This window comes from Monopterus albus, unplaced genomic scaffold (assembly GCF_001952655.1).
Source record: "Monopterus albus unplaced genomic scaffold, M_albus_1.0 scaffold48.1, whole genome shotgun sequence".
Taxonomy (NCBI): domain Eukaryota; kingdom Metazoa; phylum Chordata; class Actinopteri; order Synbranchiformes; family Synbranchidae; genus Monopterus; species Monopterus albus.
In genome coordinates, this window is record NW_018127928.1 from 236,822 (window position 1) to 262,667 (window position 25,846).

The window sequence follows — 25,846 nt, forward strand, 5'->3', positions numbered from 1 at the left end:
GATTATTTTTATTTCTTAAAACCCCCATTAAAAAAAAAAAAAAAAGTATAAATGTGTATTTAAGAAAAATTTTCAGCTTTGCCAATGCTCTCTCAGCCTGGTAGATCTAACTACATTAAAATGTCATGCAGTTTATTACTGAGCTTCAAAGGCGCATTTATGAGCAGGACATATTCACACACTCAACCCGGACTGGGACCAGACCTGTATGAAGTTATGTATAGGAACAAGTTGGGGCCGAGTCGCCCTGCTCACCTGAGCAAGTGTGAAAAAACTAGTAGGAGGCGAAGTACGTGTTGCCAGACACACACAACAGGCAGCATGTGTGTGAAACATTGCTTTGTGGGAGATGACCGGGCTCGGTCATGTGACCACTATACTGCAGACAGTCAGGCTTCAGATCAGTCAGAATCAGGCTGTGGTGCTAGTGCTTCACTGCAGCTCACATTTGACAAAGTCATATCACAGCATGCAAGTCAAGCTCTGCCCAAACAGAAAAACACAAAACTATTTGATAAAGTCAAAGGAAGACGTTCAGTTTCACTGGGACCAAAGTCACAGATGCAATGCATCTGTGACTTTGGTATCATATAATGATGTTTAGGTTTACACACAACTAGGGCTGACTAACTGCGTCAGCTCTGTTTACAACAACACTAATGCAACTGTCTGTGGAAACATTTTCATACTGGTGCCAATGTGACATCTGAGCTCCAGCACAGACACAAAAACACTTTGAGAAACACTAAACAAAACTAGCCAGCTTTGTCAAATGTTTAAGATTAAAACACAAGCTGCTGCACAAGCTAACTCTTTATTCAAACTGATAAAAATCTGACAAGTAAAGCAGAAAACATTCCAAAGTGCCAACTACATTTTCAGGCATTCAGGATGAACAGCCACCGCCACCTAGAGCAAAACATTTCCCGCCAAAGCTCCTAAAATGATGGCACAATGTGGAAAGCAACAGGACAAACATGTGACCTTTGCCACAGACACACAGGCAGAGAAAGACATGCTCACAAACTGTCCATCTTCATTAACCAGTAGCTGATCAACAGGTTTAAGTGTCCCCCACTTAATAGCTTAGAATGAAACTTGGAGGTTATACTTTCAGGCTACTGTCAATAAAATCTTTATTTGGACATGTCTTCTTGTGCAAAACAAAACATAAAACCATCCTCATTCCACTCCCAGGAATCCGCTCCTCGGCCTCTGCATGTCACCTGCCACAGCTTGTGTTGGAGCCATGAGAAGAGCTGCTGTTAGTGCACTGTTCCCAGCTTCCTGTTAGTGTGCAAGGACAAGACACTAATCTTTGTTTTGCACTTTGTGTTGTCCAAACAGCTGTGTTCCCTAGAGAGAGGGAGACCTCAGCACAGACCATTCGAGTTTTCCCTGGCTTTTAAGAGCTGTGGATGGAAACATCACCAGCAGAGACAGTCTTATAAATGGATAAAGGTGTTAGGAAGACACATGTTCAAGCTACAACCCTATTAAAAAACTAAATGCTGGAAAACATAGGCAACATCACAACAACATACACAACCTGATGCTTTTATCCAGATTATACTACAGTTCACTGACAGCATCAGTGGTTGACCTAATGCCCTGCTCACAAAACACATGAACATGGTGTGTGGTTTCCCATTACTGCATCAAAGAGAATGAACCACACTTAGAGGAGATGGCTGGGAAGCTGAATGTAAGGGACAAACAGTGCTGTGATGAATTTAGGTCAACATAGTCAGGCAGCCAAAAGGTCACCCTGCAGGAGGGCTCCAACAAACTGCATGACCGCAGCTAAGTCTACTGGAGGCAGAGACACGGGAAGGACAAGAAGCACAAGAGCTAAGTCTACTGGAGGCCAGGAAGAGACACGGGAAGGACAAGAAGCACAACTTGGCTTCTTTGGAAATGAGCACAAATCAGATTCATGCGTTTTGGACACTGGAGAGGTCACAAATTCAACACAGGCAATAATGAGAGCTGCCGAAAATGTGCTAGTGAACTGCAGGGCAACTGCAAGTTGTCCTTTAATAAACCATATAGCTAGGAGAACGCATTATCATATGTAGCTTGCCAGCTAACATAAACCATATTAAACAGCTGCGAGCTATCCAGTATCCATTAACGGACACACTGGTTCTCCGAAACATGCTGCTTTTTCAGGAACGTGTCCAGCATTGGTAACTAAACCACAGTGTTGAATCAGGTGTGCCCAAGTGTGAACATCGTGATTATGCAAGTAAATCCACAGGTTTCAGGGACGTAGCTTGGTTAACAGCTGCCATTACGGTGCAGGTGTTACGTCAAAGTGTGTACCCCTTAGGTTCCCACTTCAACCGTAACACCGTTTTAAACGAGGCAAACATTTAACGGGGCAATAAAACAAGCAGCTACCTCCCATCAAATATAGCATTATTCTGTATAGTGACTTTAGATTGAGAACTGGGGACGATTTAAAATATGTGCAAAGATTTGCCTGACCTGTACCTCGTCCGTATTCACCCATTACACGGTACACTTAGCCCAGTTAGCATGACACGCAACTAATAAAACAATGTAATTTCATCTGCTTCGCCTGTTCCTATCAGTCTGACTTATTTTAAGAGATGGACATACTAGGCAGACGCACTAATCGTAAACCACAAAAATTCAATAACACCAGGGCTAGCATAGCTGTCCGATAAAGGACGCACCAACGTTAGCTTGCTAGCCTGGTGTATTTACGTGGCTAATCACGTGCACAATGCTGCGCGCCGAATAGTAAAGTATTGTTAGCTTCAAGCTAACAGACCCACATGGGACACGGAGGCTGAAGGAACATGAGGGGCTATCTACTACACCACCGAAAATATACACCTCTAGCTTTAAATGCCAAGCCCAAGAGAACACGCGTCGTACTATAATTAAAACGCTCCTCACCACGTCTCCTGGTTGCTGAATTTCTTCGTGATCACTTTCCCCAGGTCCAGCCCTAGCCGATCAGCCACTTTCTGGGACAAGTCGTGGTGAGAGCTCCCGCTAAAAAGCACGATGTTCGGCATGTCCGAAACTCCGGTTCAGTTTGCTAAGAAAACAAAAGAAAAGCGTATACAAAAACCACTTAAGGCTTATGAAAATGGAAAAATCAACTTGCTAATGTCGCAGTCGGGACATTGCACTGGTTCAGCACCGGGGACAGTGAGCAGAGAGGAAATAGCCCGCTAGTGTTTGCAAGGTGAAGGGAAGTGCCCTGCCCTCATTGGATGGTGCGGCAGTCCACTGACACGCACTCACTGCTCTGTGTTGACAACTGAACACGCACGGTCCAAGACTATTCAACTATTTTAAATCTCTTTCAAAAGCTCACTTACATAAATGTTCTCTTAGGCTACTAATTAATCACATTTTATCTGATTCTGTTGTTTTATTCTGTAGTAAAGATGCTGCTGGAGAAACAAATATATTAGTTTCCCGTTTTAAATAGCTTTCATTCATTAAAGCATTTTCTCAACTGGTCACGACACTGCATGTGATGCCCTGCAGTTTTCCTCCTCCCTTGTAATTATACTTTGTATTTTTTATCAATTTTTATTTTTTAATTAGTGTTTGATCGCAGAAAAAAACTTGCACATGCGGTCAATATGACAATGTGGTTTATTATCATTTTGATCAAAAATCTATTGACAATTTTCACTTGTCTTTTTCCAGTTAGTTTGTCATTATGTTTTGGGTAATTCATTAAACAAAAGCTGTTTGAATATTGTATTTTTAGAATTTGTAAATGGGATATTTGTCCTTTTTTCAGACATTTTCTAGAACAGTTTTCAAATAAAGACAAGCAGGTCACCTAAGAGCTGTTGCACACATTAGGTCTTGCAATAGGATTTGTTACTCAGAGAGACGTCTGCTGAGACTTCATGTCCCTCATATGTCTCTTCCTTGTCATGTATTGGGCAACTTATTTGTTGTTCTTTAGATCAGGCCCGAAGTACACTGATGTGGATACTGGAAATACACCATAAAACCAAGGAGGGTTTCCCTACCGTGTGGCCTTTTAAATGTCAAGACCTCCACTATAACCAGCACTACTGAAGTGTCCTAATGGACTTTAGGTCATCACTTCACCAATGTCCAATAATCTGTGTCTGTGCTACCAGGTGATAAGATCAGCTCTGTTCACTGTGAGTCTATCTGGTGAATTGATTCTGCGCAGACGGCCTGTTATTGATGTGAAAGATTCCTGAAATAGCACCAAACCAATCCTGACCTTTTTATTGAAAACAATCCAGCTTTTAAGTAATTTCATGCAAAAATACAACCACATTTGCTTGTATTTTTCAGAAATATATTTTATAGATGTCAGAGATGAAATGTCCAAAGCGTAGGTCCCAAAGAAAGATAACATTTTTTTTCCATCAAGAGAGACAAACAACAAACAAAAATAGCATTTTTTATCCATTTACATGTAAACCAAGAATTGCTCTTGAGCCACAGTGGTTATATATATAGAACTGGCCGAGGTGGGTGTGACAATCAAAGGACGATGCCCTTTTCTCCAAACTTTTCTCAACCGATATCCGTCACTTCTCTGCCTTAACAGTGCCCGTTTAGAAATCTTTGAAAGAGGAACATTCTTTGGGAGAGTCGTTTAAGGTGTGAATGTAGCAGAGGTTTGGCAGAGCAGGTTTCTCTTAAACACAGTCCACACACGTTGTAAGTGCTGTTGTTAAAATCACTTATTGGAAACAATATTCAATAAGAACAATATCAAATGTTTCTCAGTGTCTTTTGAATTGTTTGCACACCAGAGAGGAAGAAAACCATCCCACCTGGTGCTCTTGGGGAGTTGCTGTGGGAGGTTTTGTTTTTTAGGTCCTCCAGTGTTCTTCTTCTATTGTGCAAATACATTTTTGTTACATAGACAAGCAGGCATGCTGACTCACAAACCATGCAAAGAGTTAAAGTTGGCGCGAGCAGACTGCAAAAAAGAAATAGTATTAAAAGTTTCTACAAAAAAAACCTCAACTTCATCTTTAAAAACATGTTAAGCCAAATTAAAGGAGTAACAAGTGGAATGTTTTGTTAGACATGAAAAAATAAAAACTTAATCCCAAATTTAAAGTTTTTTTTCAAATGAAATCAATGACAAGTCGACATGATAGTCATCAGGAGTTTAACAAAGCAGTTGACAGATGGGCATGAATTTGACTCTAATAGTAGTGTCTGGTCAGCTGAATTCAAGCAGGAAGAGGGAGGAAGGAGACGCTGATGTTATGGACAGTCAAACGTGATAGTGCAATACATGCTCAGAAAGAGACTTGTAAAATAATTGGCTGATGTTTCCCATCCAAAAATCCCACTTCCTTGATATCTGTGTCCCCTTCTTTTCTTTTCCTGCCAAAGAAAACTCGGCTAGCTACATAAGACGGCCCCTAAACCTCTTGTCTGTGGATGTGTGATGTTGTCACAGTCGAAAGTTAAGTGCATCTCACCCGTGCACAAGAGGAAAATGTATCGATTAGGCAACCAAGTGACCAAATGATTTACTCCGGTGTTCAAAAGTCAGTCTCAGTGCTGTGTAATGTTTTACTCGAGGGCAACTTGGAAACAGTGCAGTCGATGACAAGTTAAATATGCAGCTTTTTTAAGTTTATGGAGTAATATCATACACCATACTGCTTTTCGCTCACAATATCATAGCTGTCATTAGTTAGAGTACATTTATAAATTTCCCATATACAAATCTCCTATAAACAATACGTTATAAATACATAGCTGATGAAAATGCAGACAGGCCTAGAGAGCTGCAGAAAGAAAGAAAGAAAGAAAGTGTTGATCCTTAGTTTTGATAAATATAAGAAAGAAAAAGTTCTGAACAAGAAGTGACAGTAAGTATGTGATTGGCAGCCCTATAACTATCCAGAAAACGGATAAAAACTGAACAAAATCTATGGATGAAAAAAGTTAGAAAAATAATCTTATACAATTCAAAATGAAAAGTGGACACACTGACCAAACACACTGTCAATATCATAAATTGACAACTTGATGTGGAAATCATACATGAAGATACCACTGGGCAATACTCAACTACTGCCTCTCAAAATATATTCAATTCAATATACATGACTAATGTTCAGCTCGCACTAGTAACCAAGGTAGTTGCCAACCGGATCAGCACATGTAAAGAGCCGCTCACTGGTGAAGGATTACATTAGTAAACATTAAACCAAGTACTGGGAGCCTTATATGAAAGGGCTAATATGTCGACTTGCCAGCTAAGTGGAGTCAAACTACAACTGTATATGCAAACTCATGCTTTGGCTTCTTGCTTGGCTTTCTCTTTTGGATAACATTCAAAACTCTAGCAAAAATGTCTGGTCTCTGCTCAGACGCATGCTTCATCACGTGTGTTACAGAGCAATGACTTCGGTTAAAGGGAAGCTACATAAAAGGCTAAACCTTTGAGTTTTTATTCCGATTTCCTTGTTTGAAGGTTTCATGTTTGCACCTTTTTCTACTGAAGCTGGCAACTACCTTTACAAAGCGTTTTCATTTTTACAGAAAAATAGATCCATCCAAAAGTAAAGTAACTCTTCAAGAGAGGCTGCGAGAGACGTAAACGATGTCTTCATCACGATCCAAGTAAACATGCTGAAAGATTGTTTGCTTTATTTTTGTTGTCCCCGAAAGGACTTGAAACTCTCCGTCTCCCTCCCTCGCACCAATTTCTCAGTGAGAAAATTCTTTTAACTTAAGGCAATCTTTTCCTGAACAATCCTGAAATCCAGCAGACCCTCACCAAGGCACTCCTCTCACTCATCAACCTTCAACGACAGGTTGCTCCAGCGAGGTGACAGTCTCACCGTCACATCTTTGTACAGGCCTACTCAAACTTCGGCCAACCAAAGTCCACAGTGAACGCATCTTATAAAATATGATCTCAGTTGCCGCACTGCCCTTGTTTTTCAGGGAAAATATGTGAGAAAAGAGAAAGAAAACGCCGAGCTGCGTCTGACAGCTGGGGACGTCGCTGTCCCTGGTGTCCGTGAGCAGCTGTGTAAAGCACCGTTATGTATGTTAAGTGTTATCACACCTTTCTTGCCCCCGCTCCAAATACACTTGCCCGCTGCTGCAGTCACTTGGTGACTGTTGTGGGCTAACATGGGGGGGCGAAGACTGACAGAAAAAATGAGTGTCTCTGAGCGAGTGCTGCCAAAGCAACGCTGCTGTGTTTAATTTTTTTTTCCAATTCAGTCCTCTGTCTCCTGATTGGCTCCCTACTCTGAGGCTGAGCCCACCCCCTCTCCCTCGTTTTGGCAGAGGGGCCGCCAATCAAAGTGACTGACGTGGTGAGTGGGGTTATGGGGACTAAATGAAGGGGTCAGTCGAGACTCTTTGCAGCTCAAAGAGATGTTCTCCAGAGAGGTCAAAGGGTACAGTGTGACACCCTCGTGTTTCCCCCTGTTACAGTGGTTCCTCCTCTTCCATCGGCTCCTCCTCTGGCCTGGTGGGAAAACAAGACATCAAAAGATATTAAACCTCAGGCACCTCGTCACATTTCCTCCATCTTGCTTCACATGCAGAAACCTCCTGACCTCTGTGGACCGAACCTGTCTATAGCGCAAGTACAGCACAGCAGGTTCAGTTCTTCACCTTTCACACTGTTCTATTTGGGAATTTGAGCGGTGCCTCTCCAGTAGTCAGTGCTTTGGGACCCTTTACCTTTGATCCATGGTGTTTGTGTTGGCCACGGACAGAGAGGCCATGGCATTGACGGCCTCAGCCTCCTCCGAGTCTCCTCGTTTGGCCTCCAGCAGGGAAAGTCCCAGCCGTGGTGAGTAGCGATGCACCGAGCGCCAGTACTTACCTGAGACAATGGAGCAGAGCAGAAGATGAAAAGCAAATAGAGAAAATGAATGAAGCAGGAAGTAGAGCAGGAGGTATAGTCCTCAGATGAACAAGGTTTGTTCCAGGGGGTTAAATAATTTACATAAAACAATCTAAGAGGCCACCTGGAAAAAAAGACCAAAAAGTAAAACGGGACTGTTTGTACAAAGGGCCCAAAAGTAACAAGAACATTTGTCTCATAAACATACTTTAGTAGATTAGCATTTTACATATGTAGGAATATATATATAATGTGTCAGTTTTCTGAAAGTTTAACATGCACAAGAATCACAAATCTGACTCCTGCCTCTTTGTAACTCGCTCCAAATGTCAATAAGCTACAAAAGTTCTGTTGTACTGTTCTGAATCATATACAAAAACTTTAAGTATGTGCACCTCTGTGTGTATATATCAGTGTCATGTAACTGAGAACGAACTCACTGTGAGTCTCTAAGACTTTCTCCAGAGAGCGAACAGCGTTGGGGTTGGGCCTCTGCTCGAGGACGGCCTTTGGCAGTGGGTCCAGCTGCACCAGACAAACACGCAGGACATAAAAACACAAGCATGCGTCATGCCGAATTTCTAATACCTTCCACAAGGGGTCAACATGGAAATAATGCACAAAAGTACAACTTATACCACAAATTCCACCCCTGCCTCCATATATTATAAGATTAAATCACACATCTGTAAGAAGCAGGAGACCGGATTACAGCCAGAGTAACGGTAGTTTTGGGTTGGATTAATGATCATCGTCCTCACCCTAACTACCAGCTTTTTGTTGTTGCTTAATTTCTTCATTTTTATTTTCATTTCTAACTCAGCAGATTAATATGAGCTAAAAATAAATGAAAGGTCTATTTATAAAAATTACTTAATGTCCCCAGGCAGGTTTAGAATAACAGAAGCAGAAACAGAGGGGTTTTGGAGCCTGGCTTACAACTGCAGTAACACGCTCGGCTTTGTCCCACCCATCTTGTTTCCAACATCCACCCTTTGATTTAGCTTAAGGAACACTGAGTAGGATTCTTGTGTGCTGGCAAAGTGACCTCCTTACCTCCTGGCCTAGCAGGGCGGCCACACAGGCCTCGGAGGCGTCACAGATGGCGGTGAGGTCGTGACCCCCCTCCAGAGCCAGGACCACCCGGCCCCCAACGAGGGTCATCAGCTGCCTGGTCAAATAGCCAAAACCTGGAGAAATGTTACAGAATGAATCAGTGGTATGCTACAGAAGTTGAATGCATTTTAGATCTGAGCTATTTGTCTTCCTGAGAAACACAACTTATCTCCAAATTGTGTGCATGTGTTGGTTCTGTGCAGCTGTCTGCTGGAGCATGAGATAAGAAACAAACCTCAGATAATCCCACACTCACATTTGGACGTCAGAGTGTAGCCACCCAGCGGTGGAGGGTGTCCCTCCACAGCGTCGAAGCCCGAAGAAACCAGCACAATGTCGGGAGCAAACTCATTGGCTATGGGCATCACCACTGACCTGGGAGTGCAGGATGGAGGAGAGAAATTACACAGCGTGACAGCCAATATGTCATGACAGTCAAACAAACCTCACACTTACTTTATTTTTGATTTTATGACCCAAAATACAGCAAACCTTTCCCCAGGAGTGGCGTTCATTTCAACATCTTCTGCATATTGCTCATTTTTCTCATCATGTTTCACACAAAAGACAATGTTGCTGTCTGATTACAACAATCCATGCCCAAAGTGGTTTTCAAGTAATTTAGTTAAACTGAGCAATTCATTGTTTCTTTATGGGTTGACAAAATTCTCACACTTCTGAAGCTAAATAAACCATTCGGAGTAGCTGAAAACGGCACTGTTACAAAGAAAGCCTGGTACCTGAAGGCAGCCAGGTACTCTACATCTCCCATGGGTGGATCGAGGCCTCCAGTGAAGGCAACATTAACGTTGAACCCGACACCAGGACCGCTGCCCACCTGAGAGGAAAACCACACAAGTGAATCCCACATTTGCACAGGACCAATCCACATTAATATTTGGAAATATTGCCGAGTATTTGTTCCTAATGAACTTGATGGATTTTCTTCCACTATTTTCTGACATTTTATAGACTCGGAGACTAATCAGTTAACTAAAAGATAATCAACAGGTTAATGAAAATGATCCTAAACTACTGCTCTAAAATGGCCATCACCTGATTATTAATTATGTCATACAATAGTTTTAATGTTCATTCAAAATCAACTTATTTGGCAGAACAAATCCAAATTATCTGTACAAACTGAATCCAGTACTGAATGTTTCCCACAATGCACTTGGAATGTTTCGTTGACAAGGTGAAAAAAAAAAAACCACATTCACCTCATCAGGTGCCCCACTTCCAGGGAAGAAGTTGCCATCGTCATAGCGATGAATAGACAGGTAAAGGACACTGGGGTCATCGTAGAAGGCTTGCTGGGTGCCGTTGCCATGGTGAACGTCCTGAGCGTAGATAGGACACATGATTTAGTCACAAGCCTCTCCACACCACATGCTTTTTAATAATATACAAAAGGGAAACCATCAGTTCTAACTGGTCCTGTTTAATACAAACAACAGAGACGACTGACCCAGTCCACAATGAGGATCTTGTTGATGTTGAGTCTCTGCTGCAGCAGCTTGGCAGCGATGGCCACAGAGTTGAAATAGCAGAAACCCCTGAAACAGCAGTAGACAGAGGGCTGAGTTGTCCAGCCAAAGCACTTTCCTGCTCCATTTTCATGTCTTTCTAGTTCATTTCAAACACGGTGTGAGAAAGATGTTGGAAACAAACAAGGCAGTCCTTGAAACAGTTGGCAAAGTAAGGGCACTTAGTCCTTTATGTACAAATAAATGCTATGGTTTATGTAATTTCTATTCCAGATGAGCCTGTTCTGATGCTGGTATTTGTATCTACATAGGCCGAGTGTCTCGGCTGAGTGCAGATGGTGCTAGCCTTACATGGGAGTGCTCTCCTCCGCATGGTGTCCAGGAGGGCGGACCACAGCAAAGCCATTCTGGAAAGACAGACAGGCACTCAACACCACTGTTTCCTCTGTGTTTTCTAAACAGTGGCAAACCACCACTAAAAATACTGTAGAACAAACACGTGTGATTGTAATCAATCCATGAATCCAGTCATTCAACTAAACTCAGAGGGTACTGTAGTTTCTGTCTGAGACATTTCACCTGCAACCTCGTCAAAACAATAAATCCGGGTGGAATTATTTTACATAAGCGGATCTGAAGAAAAGAACTTTCAAAGTCATGTACAAGTAACAGATTTTCCTTTCTGTGGCTACCTTTAGCTCTCCAATAGCCACTTTGAAAACGAGCTCCACCACAGAGCCGACAGCGAGACGAGCGGCGCTTGAGGAGTGGACCTCGTTCCAAATGGTGTCGCTGTCCACCTGGAAAACACACGACTGTCACCTGAGCTACATCCACAATCGAAAAAGAACGTGAAGGAGGCCACACAGTAGCAGACTCAAAAATTAAAAGTTCAACACTTAGAAATCTTCCTAATGCTAATCAGTTTCAAGCAATGTATGCTATTTTGTTTTTCTAAATCTAACTGCACAGCAACTGTATTTAATATATTTTCTGTTGTGTTTGCATTTTATTTCTTTGAATTCTAACTAAACTGAACACATTTCCTTCTTCATTGTGTTTCTATAGGTTTTTTACAACAGCTTTTCTGTAAGTTTTGTACTTATAACAACATTTTCAGACTAGCGTTTTAGAAGCCTGTGTGTCAGTGTGTCACGCTACCATCTTGTGTATTAGCTCACTCTACAAATGCACTTACCCCCACTCCTCCACACGGCAGCCGTACAAACATGGGAGTGATTGAACCTGGTGGTCAGGAAATAAACATTCAATTAGGGAAAGCTGATGACTGCACATCAGTAGCTGAATGAAACTGCTGCTGTGCACGTGTGCATAGCTTTGTTTGTGTGAGCTTACAATCAAGTTTCTGTCGGAGAGGATTGGTTCCATACAGCAGGACGTGGGCTTCAGAGTGAACCGTCTGCAGCTCTTCCAGAGTGGCCTTCCTCCCACGGATACACTACAAACACACACACACACTCAGATGCAGCTAACTACTTTGTGTGAAGTTCACAGAGGAGCTATTTCCACGTGTAACGCACCTCGCACTGCGCTCTGAGTCCGGTCTCCTGCAGCCGAGACCAAATGCTCTGAATCCGCCCTGCGTGCTCTGGGTGGCTGTTGGTGTTTCCACACATACACTGGTGCTTCTGCATGAGAGAGTCGTACACCAGGCCTGAAAACACACACACACACACACACACACACACTCATTAAAACACGTATACACACAGCCATGAACCTTTATATCCTGCACTCTTTTACTTTTTATGTAACTGCTGACTGCTCTAACTGACTGTCTTGTTTTTCTCGCCCTCACATTATGAAACGTCAGGTGTGTTTGTGTTCATCTTGTGCTCACAGTTGTTATGAACGCACATTAATATTAAACTATGACTTCTCATTCGAATGCCACTTTCTTCTCTAACTTTTTGACGCAGTTTGAAACTGAGTGGGAGTAAAGTAGGTCAAACTGTTCATGCAAGCAAAACCATCGCAGTATTGAGCATCCTCAGAGCAATAAAACTTAAGTCTTAAGTCGGGCAGGAGCTTCATTCTTCTTACTTGTTCAAAGAGTTCAATGTCTGAGAGTAACAAAACGTGGGAGCAAAAAAAAAAAATTTTTTTGGCGAGGTTTACTTTTCTAGCTCGATTATTGTTGCTACCAGATGGAGGCCGGAACCATTACACAGTTTTCTGGCCAATTCACCTGCTTTTTGGATGCAACGTTCTCTTTACGGTCCCCAGTGTATTATGAGGGAAGTAAAATTTGAAGCCAAAACTCAAACAAATGCTCAAGGCAGACTAAAGGGAGGCTACAATTGTGGAAATAAATACCACTGGCAGCTTGACAGTGATTTGAGATTTAAAAGTGATACATGTGCTGAACAGCTTGAAGTATGTAGACACAAGGAATTCTTCAGTGACAGAGGATGGTGGCGCTTACCTGTGGTGAATCGAGGTTTGACAGGAGGATCCGGGGCTGGAACACTCAATGGAAAAGAGGAAGCAGAGGCTGGAGATGACTGGGCCCTGGACAGGGGCCGGTGTCCTGGGAAGGAGACTGACAAGCCAGCAGCTTCCATCGAGGCCTGATAGTTTCTCAGCTGGTGAATCCGCTGCTGCTCCAACAACAAGGCCTGCTGCTCAGATGGACAAATTAAAGTGAACTACTGGTAATAAATTCTCCACAAGGAGTTTTCTGTAATGCCTATAATGTGAATGCATTAGGGGACTAAAATGAATAAGAATGACTAACATATTTTAAAGTGCAAGTACAACGTATGGCCAAAAGATGGCAGCCAAAACAAACAATGCAGTTCTGTATTAATCACAGGGAGACTGTGGGCCACGAAGCAACACTGTCACAAATTACATCTCAGTGTCTGTTCTTTGTGATTTCACTTCTCCAAGACTTTCTCAAGCACACCACCATATATTAGCACCAAGCAGAGTCAGAGACTCAATGCTCAATCGATTCCCTCAGCCTACATTGTTTTACAGGTGTAAACCAGGGCAGGTGTCTCACTTTTAAACTTTTGTCCCCTACCTGTCTGAAGAGTAGCTCCTGCTCCGCCTGCCTCTCTCGCTCCCTCTCCCTGTGCTGCTGCAGCACATCCTCCTGCAGCTCCTGCGGGTCGGGGGGCTCCTGCTTGATGGTGACCCCTGGCGGCAGAGCGGTGCCATCCTGGTGCTCCCTCAGCTCCTCCTCTGTCTCCTCGGGGTGGCTCTGGTGCTGACGGCCCACGGGTGACTCGCTGGGCTTGGCTATCATCTGCGGGAGAAGGGAGGGAGGGATGAGGGTGATGATGCTACGATGTGAAATTTATTTCACAACTGAACAGCAGGATGTGACACATCCCCTCCAATGTGTGAGGCTGCATTCAGACAAATGGGCATGCTCGTATCTGAATCAAATTCCTGGCACCTCACTCCTTTCTCTGGTGCATTCTTATTTTAACAAGCTCAGTCAGATTTTAGACCCATCCGTCATAACTGAATATGAGTGTCCAGTCTGTCGACTGCACTCCGGGGCAAAATGTGTCACATCGGACAAAGACATTCCACACGCCCCGTTGTGCCGATTTTTATCGACTCATTCTGCGGCCTGCTGTTAACCAAGCAGTGATTCAGTTGTCTATTCATTCACTCTCAGTGACAGGAGCCATTCAATGCTGTGGAGTGCTCGCCTCCATAGTGTGTGTGTGTTCATGAAGTGTAGGCTAAGAGAATGGTGAGAAAGCAAAGTGTTTGCTGGAAGTCTCAAGAGTGGTTTACATCTACAGGCGTGTGTAGGAGGGGGTGTATGTGTGTTTCCCAGAGCTGTAATCCTCTGGGCCCCCTGGGTCTGTGCCAGGGGACAGCATTGACGTCAGAGCATTCACCAGCTCTCACACCACCCCCCCAGCTCTACTGTTCTTGTCTTCTTCTTGTCTTCTTTGCGTCCAAACAAAGTTCTCTCCCCCACCTCCTCCCGCAACCCCATCACCCTCCTCTGCTCTACTTTCCCTGAAACCTCCTCTTTATCTGGTTTAATTTGATACTCTTCCTTTCCCTGCTTGTCGATGCAGCTAGTTTCTGTGGATACATCAGAACACAGGCACAGATGATAAAAGACAAATGATCATGTTCCTGTGACACTGTCTGGTTTAGAAATGTCAAAAAATGTTTGAAATGCCAATAATTATTTCCCAGAGCCCGAAACAACATCTTCCAGTCGCTTGTTGTACTGTATTCACTCAACTGTCTAAAACCAAAGACAAAGGAAAACGGCAAATCCTCACATGTGAGAAGCTGGAGCAACTAAATGTGCAAGAACAAGGATGAATTGATTTTCAAACTAATTTACTTTCTGTCAACCAGCTAATCGGTTAGCTTGAGCCTGAGATATCTGATTTGTTCTTAGAACTTAACTATAGGTATCTAAAGGAAGAGTTCAACAAAGTTTTCTTTTGTGTTATCTGGCAGATAATCCCCCTGTAAAACCACAACTCATCGATATTTTACACTTTGGTTTTTGTACGGTTTAAACAAACAAGATGTATCATGTTACCCAGGAGGCTTGAGAGGTGCTGGTAAGTAGATTTTGTTACCTTTGGGCTGGTTTCCAGTCTCTAAGATAAGCTAAGCTAATGGGCTGTAGCTTCACGAGAGTGGAATCAATCAGAATCAGCAAAAAAAGGTAAATCGATAAATCAGATTTTCAGTTTTGTACCATGATATAAAACACGAAACAGCTGCAAATCTAAACAGACAATGCTTTTCCTATTGCTGAGTGACAATAAGAAGTGTTATTTTTAGTAATATACTGTATGAACTAATGGTTTCACCTCTATTTACATGAAAATATTTAGGATAGAAAATAAAACTGAAGAGGAAAAAAAAGATCTTAATCTCTGGTATTCTGATAAATTCAATAGAATAAAAGAACGTTTGAATCTAAGGTTTTGATTTTAGTCCTGAAAATCTCCTGAAGGACCCGTCCTTGGCATGCCAGTTGCCATTAAAGAGATGTTTGTGTGAAAAGCTGCAACTTGAGACCTCTGAAACATTTGGAGCGATAGAGAGAAAGCACAGCAGAGCAGTGGAGCGGGGGGTGGGGGGAGGAAATCCCTTGTTTCATCCACCCACCTCTCCAACAGCGAGTACGCTGCTTGAACAGGTGAAGCCAAACAGAGTGCCGGCTGCTTGCTTCCTCTCTGACCATATAAGGGAGACGCTTCCGCTCCGTTGCCATGGCAGCGCACTGTTACCTCGCAGCCCGTGGCAACTGTCTCGGCCACAGTCACACAGAGAAGAGGATGCAAACATTCACACACGCTCACACACTCTGCTATACATGTTAACCCATACTTACCTCCGCCCACTCACAAACATAAATACTACAGAGAGAGAGGCAGAGAGAGGAAGAAAGTGGCAGAATAAAATCAAGGACTTCACACGCGCACAGCTACAACATGTTATTGGCTGTGTTACTGGCTGCCGCCTACACAAACAACTACACTACAGCTGCTGTGCTGGCCCACTGTGGCTTAAAGGCCTAATGAATTATCAGTTTATTTGAATGTGATGTCAGATCTGTGGCTTCTTCTTTCACCCACCTCCGTCAGTACAGTGAGCATAATGAAAGCATTTACAACATGCTAAACAAAAAAAGAACTATTTGCATACAAGCACAATAGAATTAAAAATGAATATGTTAATTAAATATTACAATTTACAGTAGAAGCTTCTTTTTTGTTTTACCTTTGATAGTTTTATGCCTCTTGGTTCAGTTTCTTCTGACTTCCTTCACTGACTTTGATACTTGACAGCATGACAGCAGTGATTTTACAATGCCAAAACTACTGAAATTAGGGGCAAAGGGAGATAACAGAAAGAAAAAAATCTAATCAAGTGTCTCCAACTTGTACCTTATTGAGGTGGAGCTGTTGCTGCTGGAACTGCTGCTTGTGCTTCTCCAGAAACTGCTGGTGCTGCTGTTGGACCACCAGCTGCTGCAAGGCCAGGGCCTGGGCATGAGCCTGGGCGGCGCTCCCCTGGGGTAGTGGGGCTGACTGGGTCCTCCCCAAGGGCCGATGCTGCCGCTGCAGCTTAGCCATGGACGCTGCCGATGACATGGACAGGCCGCTTACACCTAGAACACAAAAAAGGGAGACTTTAGTTCTAAGAGGCATAACAGGTTATAGACGCTACTACAAGCTTGGCTCCACATTTGTCTGGGCAGCAAAAGTTATCTTTGATTGGAGACCCTTATGGATCTGTTCTGTTAAGGGTCTGAGCTCCAGGACTACTGCACTTCTTGCAAGCTTAGCAAAATAACTGGACATTCACACAAGCAAAAAAGTGTACTTGAGGTACAGTCAGCTGAACCTTTAGACCAAGCATGGCAGAACAACAACATCATTTTAGCTGTTTAGGAAAGCGACAGTGAACTATGGCTTTCTGCCACTCCACCTGAACCTTATGAACTATTTAGACCAGGTGTCGCTATGATTCATGGCTGTGTAACAGCATGGTCTATTGTGGTGGCAGAACTGGAAAGGCTCATGTAGTTTTGAATGAAGGGGAGAACCGTTCAGCGACTGATCTGACACCTGAGGAAAAACCCTGAACCCTTGAGCTGCATTAAAAATTCCTAAAATTCTAGGTAAATATGTAATGCACACACATCAACACATGAAGCCCTAATTTCACTCTCATTAGTGTTGGGCCTAAGACTGGTTAACAGATATATGTGTGAACCAAATATGAACTACCATCTGCGCTGCCATACTGTTCTCTTGTGATGATACAGGCCAGGAAAAGTAAACATCTAAGCCCATTTACAGTGTATCATCTGGGTGAGACGAGTAAGAAACCAGATTACATCGAGCCTGGAAAATGATCTGAAAAGCTTGAATACTTTGCAAATATGAGATAAAATATGTACCCGAGTATTTTTTAGATAGCTTTCAGACATTCTGCCGCTGCATGGCTACCACATAGTAGAACTAGAAATGGCTTGTGATACTTGGATATGGAGACCACAAACATGACTTTCCCTTATCTGAACTGAGAAGAAATCTCTTGCACCTGGGGTGTGTAAATAAATAAATAAATAAATAAATGAATAAACCACTCTCTGCTCTTGACCTGTGTGTGTGTGTGTGTGTGTGTGGGCATACACATGTCCTTGTCTACACATTTTTTTGCATGGATACACACACACATGCGTCTGTATGTGCGTCATTGTCCATTCACTACTAATGCCAAGCTGGAAATAGCAGCAATGTAGCAGTCAGTGGATGAGCTGAAGGGAAAGCGCACACAATGCAACCATGTCACACTTTCAAAGCATACACTGACATATAAAAGGAGCTCATTAGTTTGAGCTAATGAATGGGTGTCTGTCAGTGTGAGGGGGCACACAGTGTACTACAGACACATGATGGTGTTCTTTTTGTGCATTGCCAGAGAACATCAGGAGGAAAACAGAAACATGATGTTACATTTGGTGCGTTGCTGGTCTTTCTGTCATTACCATCAGTTTACCAAATGTGCTACTACTAATAATCACTACCAACTTTATAAAATCCCCATTATTCTTCCCACCTGTCACTAGGGGGCTCTGTGCCGGGCACTGCTCCATGAGCACCATGTGTTGGAGCAGGGGACTGTGTGCACCGTGTCCGCCTGTTCCCGCTGCAGCCTCAGCCAGGTAGGGGGTCAAGTGGCCGCCAGACAGGAAGGGAGGGCTGAGGGAGAGGGCAGGCTGCAGACCTCCGTCCTGCTGGGCCGAGGTCACCTAAAAGGAGGGACAGCAAGGACGGTGAGGGCTGATTCAGAGTAAATAGTCACACACAATACTCTCCAGACAGACAAATCCACAGTTAACTAGATACACAGTCTGTGAGCTATTTGGCCAGCTTGGCAGTAGTTTCCTTACACTGGAAGCAGCAGTGGCAGTGGCAGGCAGCCCCAGGGTGATGTTGGGTAAGGATGGTGAAGTGTAGAGGGACAGCTGGTTAACAGAGCCCCGCTCGGCCCCGCTGCATAGCCTCTGGGCCAGAGACACCTGGGAAGCACATTTAAATGATTTATCAGTGTTTGCATCATAAAAAAAAACTCCAGCCCTCACTCTACAGCAGTATATGTCCACACAAGGGGAAAGAGATACATGTGCATCCTACTGATGGGCTAAAATTGCCACTGCCACAAGGCTCCTCCACACTGCCTGAGAACCCCTAATGGCTGTCACAAATAGCATCATGCCCGCTCCTCGGTTGTCGTCCTCCTCTGCCAACTCATCACCTGAGTAACCCTCACTTAGAGCCTATAGGCTGTTGACAACTAGCACCTGTAGCGCAGCACCCACACAAAAAAAAACAGCACTGCTCTGACAGCAAAAGGTTGCATAATTTGTTTATAGTCTAGGTATAGTTCTTGAGGCTGTTCCATAATACTTACCTTTAAACACTGACAGGTTTATGCTAAAGCTAACAAATATTTAGGGTTTCTAAACTATTTTATTTTGTGCAAGGGAGAAATGACTGGCCATCACTTCACCTTAAAACTTTTCTAACTGGTAGAAGCCAAAAAAAGGCAATGGTTTAATGTTGGCAAGTTCCTTGTTTAGGGATAGAACTGCCTGTAACTGAAGATGTAAATAGAGAAGTAAAGATTAAAGTGTATAAACTACAGAGTGAAGGATTCACAGTGTTTATTGACTGAGTTCATTTAGGATTTTCTTATAAGAGTTAGGTGACACAATCAAAACTAAATGAAACCAATAAACAGCCCAGAATATCAGCCGGTTCATTTACCGGCTGATATTCTAACCCCCGGGTGAAAAAGCAACTTACTTGCTGTGTGTGTGTGTGTGTGTGTGCGCGTTACCTCTGTGTTATTGGAGACTGACACAGTGATGCCGTTCTCATTGGGGATGTTGTTGGAGCTGTTATTTGGGGAGCTTGGGCCTGAGCCGGGGGCGCTGCTGCACGCGGAGTCTGAAACACACACGCACAAATCAAATACACACTGTGACAAAAACAAGCAGCTGCCTAAAATGAAACATTATAAGAAGAACTGGCATGTGTGTGAGCCTCTTGCCTGCCATGTCCAGTGAGCGTTTCTTGGCGGTGGTGATGGGGCTGTCTCGGCGACGTAGCAGCGGGCTGCTCCTCCGCTCGCTCACCTTCTGCTTCAGCCTGGAGCGCAGCTTCAGGTTGGGCTCCGAGGCTGAAAGGAGGAAGGAGACAGACGAAACAAACGTGACTGATTCGTTCATTCACAGTCTGAATGCTAAACTGCTGTTTGGTCAATCCAATTAAAATCCGTCCGTGATAACAAACACCAACTTAAGAACGAAACCTTAAAAAGGAACATATCTTTAATTAGGAGCCACACCTGTGCCTGATTAAATGTTGTACTTATAACAAGGTTCTTGTTGCAGCCTGAGAAAGGTCAAAAGCTGCTGTGTAATTTGTGACTATATGACTCTGCAGATGTTCACAGACTAATAAGTCAAAAGGGTGGGAGAGTCACCTGAGCTACAGTCTCACAGGCTTTCAGTTTAAACTGGGAGCTGATCACATTGATGTGTCAAGGAGTCTCTTCCACAGAGCTGCTCTTGGTAGACAAACTGTTACACACTGCTATTGTACAATTCAGAAGCTATATGAGCAAACCAAATTCTGATCCATTCTCCCAAAGATGGTGGTGCTAAAAAGCAATTAAACCTCAATTTGGGAGTCATGTCTGACTGTCTAGTGGCCTTTTGGTGTTTTGTGTTTTCTGCCACAGACTAGTGAAGGGAAACAGGGAGAAGTGAACATCATGTCACACCTTGGCTGCAGCCATCAAGGCTAATGCTCTGTTTACTCTGCCCTGTCAATCAGCGGCTTTAGATAATTTCACTATTCATTATCCAAGTCTTAATCTTCAGAGGAGGGTTAATCCAAATGCGGTGCACCACCAACTCTGATTATGAAACAGCCAGATGAATCTGATGCTATATCAGGTTGGTACAGGTACACATACTGAAAAGCTGCTTCCCTGTATCAAACGTCTCTGAGAAATCCTTTTGGGAAGCATTAATCAAAAATGAACTTGTTCCCATTAAGTGTCAGGTAAAAATAAATGTGTGGAAAAGAGTGAAGTGTGAAGTATGAAGTGTGAAGGTACAGCGGCACAGAGTGGGAGGGAGAGCTCTACTCAGACGGAGCCAAACTTGTTAATGCTGAAGGGAGTTGGTGGATTTCTGGGGTTCCCTGTCCCTAAGTTTGATTCTTAGATATTTGGCAAAAGAGAAGATCAAAGTTTTCTGCAAAAGAAAATTATAAGTAATCTTGGTCAACAAAGCCAAAATGCCGAACCTAAATATTTTGTCAAAACTGAGTTTAAACCTTCTGACTTTGTTTTACCACCTCTACAGTGCAATATGTGCTTGTATATCTGAGTACCTGTTTTGCTTTTTGGGGGTGTTTAACAAAATATTTAACAATTTTACACAGCTTTAGTACAATTTTAGCTAAGTCGTCTTTAAACTTTAAAACTTTTTTCTCATTTTCAGTTTCCACAGTTGCTGCTTTTGTAGAGCAGAGCTGTGAGGTCCATAGCTTCCCCAAAATGAGCAAAATGATGTTTTTTTTAATGAGACATCATCCTTCCTGCCCTGCCTATCCACTTTACAGGGAATAAAAGCTACGTCAGAGACTGATGATGAGCCAAATGTCCTTAATGGTTAACCTAGTTTTCATCAAGAGATTCCTAAAGAGACTTTCTAAAGTGGTTTTCTTTAATAATCCAAGGCTATTTCTCCAGTCATGATGATACTGGGCTGTAAAAATAAAATTGGACTGACTTGATTAAGGCTGGATATCAGAAGATTGTGACCTCTTTTTGGGAAAGAGATTTGATTAAAATGATTGAAATGAAAACATAAAAAGGAAATATTACTTCATTTACAGTTTCTAGGACTGATGACAGCTTATTTTCCCAGAAGCTGATCTGAGGGTAGTCAGGAACACTGAGCAAATGGGCCGCACTACAAAACAATGATAGTAATTAGCCTGTTGTTGCTTTGTATTTGTGGCAGAGCTGTGCAGTCTAGTTATCAACGATCGCCAAGTGCTGTACACTGCCATATCCATGTGAAGGACAGGCTGCCCCAGTTACAGCACAAAAACCCATTTGCAACATCAGTGAAAAGACAGGAACAGCACGATTTGCACTGTGAGTGGAGGGCCTCAAACCTTCCTCTAAACCCACCTGCTGCTACCGCAGTAACCACAGTTATTGTCAAAAGAACCAGGACTGACCTTTTTCAGGATTAAAACTTTAGGATTCTTGAGTTATCTGTCATAAATGACTTTAGCCTAGTCTGCTGTCACCCTGCTTTCACTGTGTTGTGGGTGAAAGTATCAGCCTCACTAGATTTCTAAACTGTAAAAGGGGAGCGTGCTGTTGCTTCCTTTAACCATTGCTGGGAACCCAGGGTGCCAGTCCGCTACTTCATGGCCCGGCAGTGATATCAAAGAGCCTCTACCCTCTCCTGAGGTGGCATTACCATAAGTAAATGCCGCAAAGCACGTCATCGCTGTGGGCAAAATTTCAGGGTGGCACAGGTTCTCTCTTCTCTCTGCACTCGAGCACAGTGCCCAGACTGTCCCCTGGACATCAGGGGATGAACTGACACTCCAGAGACAATCTTTTCACTCCTGCCTTTTTTTTACTTTTCTCTGTATAAAAGCAAGTTTTTGGGAGTGTGGTATAACTGTGTCACTTGCTGGATTTGCCAGCTCTCATGTTCTGTGCTTGCTCCTCTTCCTGATCACTTCACCATCTCTCCTTCCCTCCCTTTTCACACTTCTATTTCTCTTCCTTTCTCCCTCACTTCATCTTCCGCTCTCCCAGGGGAGGAATGTGACTGTGTGGCCAGTGTCAGCTGTGGTCTCTCTGCTGTCGTATCCAGCAGCCCAAAGGCTCTGAGTCAACAGACCTGGAGCACTGGCTGTAGCCGCCTGCCGCCGCACTAAGTGAATAATTACACTGTGAGACAACCGCTGCTTCACGGCTACACCACCGCACATGCCACTTACACACACAAACAAAGCAACATACATACATACACCTGACAAAAACACACTGCACTCTGCTAAGGCTTCTGTCCTTCAGCAGTGAAGCATGAAGATGGTAGGCCACAATAAATCTTTTTACCAGCGGTGCATTCTGCAGTTTTAGCTGCTGTAATAACTTTTGACGAGTTCTGTGACCCACAAAAAAGAAAACATATATTCCTTGTTACAACATCCTTGAATCTGCTTAGTGTAAGAGTCAGCTAGTCCCTGAAGCAGCAATGTGCCTCAACATTTACATGCAATTGCAAAACAAATGAAAGGCAGCAGAAAGGTCCAGCAGCACAAACTGTACAACTGCCAGCTATGAAATATCAGTGACAATCTCCAACAGTCTGATACTTTAAAGAACCCTAGTATACATCACCCGCTCTAAACCTTGGCCAAAAAGGACCATTCTGTAAGTATTAAGCCTGTTGGCTTCGAGCTCAGGTTTCTTAAGACACTGTTGAACACCAGCAGATTCAAAACAGCCCTCAGGTTAAGAAACAACTAAAATCTAATAAAACATCAGGTGCTCAAATGATAAAAACCTCTCTCACTGTTGAACTCTTGAACTGACAACACTCGCACTCTCTCTCACACTCTCGTGCGCGGGATGCTGGGAGACAATAACAGCCTAACGTGGATGTGATTAATGGTGCAGAGCTCTGGTGCCATCTAAATTATGCTAGACATGAGTCTGCATAGCAGCTACTGGATGATACGGTTTCCAAATGTGTGAATGTGGGATCCTCTCTAAACGTGAGCTCACGTAGGAACAGACGCCTTTGCACCGACAAAACTGTGTGTGTAAGCATGTGTGTGTGATGTACCAGTCTTTCGCAGTGGGAAGTCATCCCGGGGGTTGTAGACGCCCAGCACAGGGTGGTTGTAGGTGGACACACCAGTCTGTGGAGGCGAGCTCTGGTCCAGAGAGCTGTGCTGGGTTTTGCTATAGATGCAAACACACAGTTTTAAAGATGCCACAAATATCACAAAATTATGTGAAACAAGGCCAAACGCTGATAACACTGCAAACACGTGACTGACTAATCCCAACAAAGTAACGAACTTCATGGCTGTCATAGATCTGTATGATTAGAGCATCACACAAATCCCTTGGCAAGGCCGCAGACATGTGCTGCCATCTGTTCACTGCCTACAGAATAAAGCGGTGTTTGTAGGCAAAGTTAAGCTGAGCTGGCTTCAGCCCAAATGCATGTTCCTGACAAACGGATGTACACACACTCATCTCTTCCAAAAGTGAGGGGGCTGATGACTCCGGTGAGCGGAGAAAACTTACATTAGGGACAGAAAGCACAGAAAAGGAGAGACGGGATATAGAAAGAGACGCTTTGCATCACTTTGAGCTGTTGGAAGTCAACACTTGTGGGTGTTTCACTGGGTCACACATCAAGATTATGTAACTTTATTTGTTTGGTTGTGTGTTTGCATTTCATGGTTTTAGTGCTTTTATTGTACCAAAATGAAAAACACAATCCTGTCCTACATGTCCTACATCGAACTACAACACATAATTATTTTAGAGTATACACGTACTCATACACTATCAAGTGTACACACCTGCAAAGCGCTCCAGAGATGCTACAATAAACGTTCAAGGCTGCGCTTCAGTGTAAGAGCCCCTATCATCAGGTAGCAATATCCCACTCTCACGTGGATGTGCACGTGTATTCCGATCTTTGTTTTATAACCCTACTTGAGCCGTCTCTCCGTCAGGCTCGCACAGTGTGGCAGGTGAGGAAGAGCAGAAGGTCACTGACATATTAAGATGCAATCCAATACATTATTCATCTGCTGTGAGAGAGAGAGCTGCCATCCAAACAGCTATCTACTGCTTACACTCGTTACAAATACACTAAAGGCAGCCGAGGTATTTATGCAAACTGACAGGTGATTAATCTGTGTTAGAACGGTGATGATATCTAAACATGCCATGCAATGCATACTGTACCCTGGAAGTGAGGGCCAACTCTATATGCATGTGTTCTACTTTTCTGACTGTAATTAATTGAGTAGCAAAGGTTCCTCACCGGTACCAGTAGGGAGCATCGTTGGGGACCCCTCCCTGGTTGAGGCTCCGCTGGGCCAGGGCCTTCTTCTTGTTCAGGACAAACTCCTGGAGACGCATTTTCACCTCAGTACTAGCCACAGCACCTGACGGGTGAAGGTGAGGAGAAAATTATATAGGCACTGCCACGCTACATTAAGAAGTCATCCTACTGGCAAACAAGGCTTTCAGAAATCCTCCTTTCACTACATTTGTTAGGTTATAAGCCAGGAGTAAAGTACACCATTACAACCACAAACTGGTCACATCACCTGATGATGTTAAAGTTGGAGTGTGAAAAACAGATCAAGTTATTATGGACAGCTGGCACGTGTTATCTAGTAATCTGCAGCAATGATTCATGTTTCACCACAAGTAAGTCAACATTTAGCTTTCCCCTTTCATTTGCTTTAAAGTTTGAAACAAATCCTCCTATCCCGCTCTGTCTGACAGCAAATTACATACTGCCTGTATTTGACTTGCTCCAACAATTTATTGACATTATATGGTGTTCAAATGGAAATCTTCTAAATTATTATTTTTTGCATATTTTTAGAGGCAGCTGCCCAAAAAACTTGCTTGACATGTTTGGTATTTTAAAACACATTTGCTTCCAAAAAAGTTCTGGTTTTGAGCCAGAGTTTGGCTGCACAGTCTATCTCCCAGTTTAATAATGAACAGAGTGCGAGTTGAAAATAAGAGCAACAGCACAGTTAAAGTTGATTTGTTAAATTAAGAGTCTTCTTGTGTCTTCCAAGCAGAATAAGTACAATAAATTATGAGGGGACGCCCCCATCTACAGCTTAAATGACGATTCAGCAAATTGTGATAGATATTTTTCACTATATTCTGACATTTAGAAAGACAATTAATCACTTTATCAATTAATCTAGAATCATCAATCACAGCCCTACCCTAATCTCATAATCAGTATATAGCCCTCTAAAGGTGGCATTTCTTAATCATGACAACCAGAGAATGGGGGTTTGAAACAGGTGTGCAGAAAAAAAACATGCATAATGCTGAGAAAACTGATCACCACCTGGTGGTGAGCTGGATCCGATGGTGGGGGAGTAAGCTGGACAGACTCGGCAGACCCAAACGTATTGTGAGGGTCTGTTGGGAACGTTTAGCAGAATCCCCTGTCAGAGAGATCTTCAACTCCCGCCTCCGGCAGAGCTTTGACCAGATC

The 25,846-nt window shown here is 43.3% G+C and overlaps 2 protein-coding genes across 7 annotated transcripts in view; both read right to left on the bottom strand.

The window, feature by feature from the left end:
• Positions 1-3,276, bottom strand: part of LOC109960553 (ribose-phosphate pyrophosphokinase 2) — a 9,335-nt gene extending 6,059 nt beyond the window's left edge. The window contains exon 1 of one of the 2 annotated variants that reach the window (XM_020600734.1): positions 2,929-3,276. In XM_020600734.1, the coding sequence (XP_020456390.1) occupies positions 2,929-3,050 (122 nt within the window). In that variant the 5' untranslated portion in view covers positions 3,051-3,276. Of the gene's footprint in view, positions 1-255; positions 341-2,928 lie in introns of those variants that run through there. The other variant, XM_020600735.1, reaches the window with a different exon arrangement.
• Positions 3,277-4,244: 968 nt separating this feature from the next.
• LOC109960503 (histone deacetylase 4-like) overlaps positions 4,245-25,846 on the bottom strand; it is a 52,121-nt gene continuing 30,519 nt past the window's right edge. For all 5 annotated transcript variants that reach the window (XM_020600658.1, XM_020600657.1, XM_020600660.1 and 2 more), the window contains 22 exons: positions 24,638-24,761; positions 23,417-23,535; positions 19,576-19,704; positions 19,363-19,472; positions 18,413-18,541; positions 18,079-18,271; positions 16,398-16,621; positions 13,535-13,759; positions 12,932-13,127; positions 12,027-12,160; positions 11,842-11,944; positions 11,684-11,730; positions 11,178-11,285; positions 10,837-10,892; positions 10,467-10,554; positions 10,219-10,338; positions 9,736-9,833; positions 9,252-9,370; positions 8,936-9,069; positions 8,320-8,404; positions 7,714-7,858; positions 4,245-7,495 (listed from right to left, as the gene is read on the bottom strand). In XM_020600658.1, the coding sequence (XP_020456314.1) occupies positions 7,456-7,495; positions 7,714-7,858; positions 8,320-8,404; positions 8,936-9,069; positions 9,252-9,370; positions 9,736-9,833; positions 10,219-10,338; positions 10,467-10,554; positions 10,837-10,892; positions 11,178-11,285; positions 11,684-11,730; positions 11,842-11,944; positions 12,027-12,160; positions 12,932-13,127; positions 13,535-13,759; positions 16,398-16,621; positions 18,079-18,271; positions 18,413-18,541; positions 19,363-19,472; positions 19,576-19,704; positions 23,417-23,535; positions 24,638-24,761 (2,726 nt within the window). In that variant the 3' untranslated portion in view covers positions 4,245-7,455. The remainder of the gene's footprint in view (positions 7,496-7,713; positions 7,859-8,319; positions 8,405-8,935; positions 9,070-9,251; positions 9,371-9,735; positions 9,834-10,218; positions 10,339-10,466; positions 10,555-10,836; positions 10,893-11,177; positions 11,286-11,683; positions 11,731-11,841; positions 11,945-12,026; positions 12,161-12,931; positions 13,128-13,534; positions 13,760-16,397; positions 16,622-18,078; positions 18,272-18,412; positions 18,542-19,362; positions 19,473-19,575; positions 19,705-23,416; positions 23,536-24,637; positions 24,762-25,846) is intronic.